General features: G+C 39.2%; 1 protein-coding gene across 1 annotated transcript in view; it reads right to left on the reverse strand.

Annotated features, from left to right (window-relative positions):
• Positions 1 to 353: 353 nt before the first annotated feature.
• The window catches only part of LOC107082325 (F-box/WD repeat-containing protein 10-like), a 17699-nt gene continuing 16494 nt past the window's right edge, over positions 354 to 1558 (reverse strand). Inside the window, 3 exon segments of the mRNA XM_015370943.1 lie at positions 354 to 531; positions 616 to 829; positions 914 to 1176. Of these exon segments, the coding sequence (XP_015226429.1) occupies positions 354 to 531; positions 616 to 829; positions 914 to 1176 (655 nt within the window).

A 1558-nucleotide genomic window follows, 5' to 3' on the forward strand; every position in this document is an offset into this window, starting at 1 on the left:
ATTAAATAATCTGTTATTTTTAGTTCCAGCAAACAGGAATATTTTTTTTTTTTTTTTTTTTTTTTTTTTTTTTTTGTAGCGTAACTGGCCTGAAACAGGTTTTGTTTAATTTCAAATAAATGAATCTGTGTTTCTGTAAAGCTTTTGAAAAAAATCGAATTAAAACTTTTCTTTTTATAATCAAAACCTCAGCCAATAGATGATGCAATGCTGACCTCTAGTGTACACAAAAAGAAACAGCAAGCAAAGAATCGAAGACATTTACAGCTTTAATGTAAAGTGATGGCAAAGTTAATTATTTCACTAAATAAAACTTACTTTTAATTTATTAACTTTAAGTTTGTGCTATTTTATCAGGGAAGGTCTGTTGGATGATCTGCTTTGTCTGTCTTGGACTGGAAACAGTCTTCCAGCTGGAAACCTCTGAATCCTCACAGCTTGGAGAAGAGACGTAAAGCTAAAGCAGCCCCTCTGAGGTACATTTCCTGAGCCAATCTCTTTGTGGAGTCAGTGGGAGTGGAAACCTTTCTTCTTCGTGGTTTAATTGTTGCTCTTTTCAGCTTATGAAGGTATCATGGCATCATGTGAAAGCTGCTTTGTACACAGTAACTCTACAGGTTGTGTTCTGCCCTCCACAAATCTCCGAGTCTGGCATTGTACTCCGTGTTGATGCTGACCTCGTCTACGCATCGTGCCCTCTGGATGGCGGCCAGCCTTAAGAACAAGGCGTCGCGTGTGGGAGGATGATGAGCACTTCTCTTCTTCATCCTTCCACATGCTGCTTTTTCACTCTGAATCACTGGCTGTTTACGGTTCTCACCACACACTCCTGGTGTAAAAGGAAACACTTCAATTATAATCTCATTAAATCACATTTAAAGATGAATGTGATTACTATTCCTTTTACATTTACTTTGGTTAACATGGAATCGACTCTCTTGAAGAAACGATGTGCTCTTTGGTTTCACACTGTTTGAGTAAAGGGTCCTTTGACTCGGTGGAGCCATGTCACCTCTTGCTGGGAAGGTGTGAGACATTTTTCTGCCCTTATCTGCAGATGTCTCAGAGAGCGAACCGCCTTGAGTTACCACATTTTCCTGTGCTCTGTTGGTGTAATCCCAAACCACTTTGGAAAACTGGTAGAGCTGCACACTGGATGCTGTGTTCACTAAAATACTGAAGAACAAAGAATATGTATTTTTCTCCTTATAAACACAAACCCACATAAATAATAGCTCGTCATTTTGAAGCAAAACAAAAAAGGATGTGATGTTTTAGTCCTCAGCCCTGATTAAAATGAAAACTCAACCTAGAGTCTAGTAAAGTGGGGCCTAAGCTTTTCTTGCCCTACCTTGGTTTACAAGAAAATGTTTGTGCCAGTGGGCCCTCGAGGTTTAAGGAAACAATAGCTTTTAGCCGAGGCCAACAAAAATACCACCTTTAAAGGGATCTTTTTCTAAATTTACTTTATTTTAACTTTTAACACAATCAACTAGCCTGGGTGCCATTCCGAACTTAGTCCCGCCCACAAGGTTTGAGTTCGGGAAGTTCGGTCTAG

The sequence above is a fragment of the Cyprinodon variegatus genome, unplaced genomic scaffold (assembly GCF_000732505.1).
Source record: "Cyprinodon variegatus isolate N-32 unplaced genomic scaffold, C_variegatus-1.0 Scaffold50, whole genome shotgun sequence".
Classification (NCBI taxonomy): domain Eukaryota; kingdom Metazoa; phylum Chordata; class Actinopteri; order Cyprinodontiformes; family Cyprinodontidae; genus Cyprinodon; species Cyprinodon variegatus.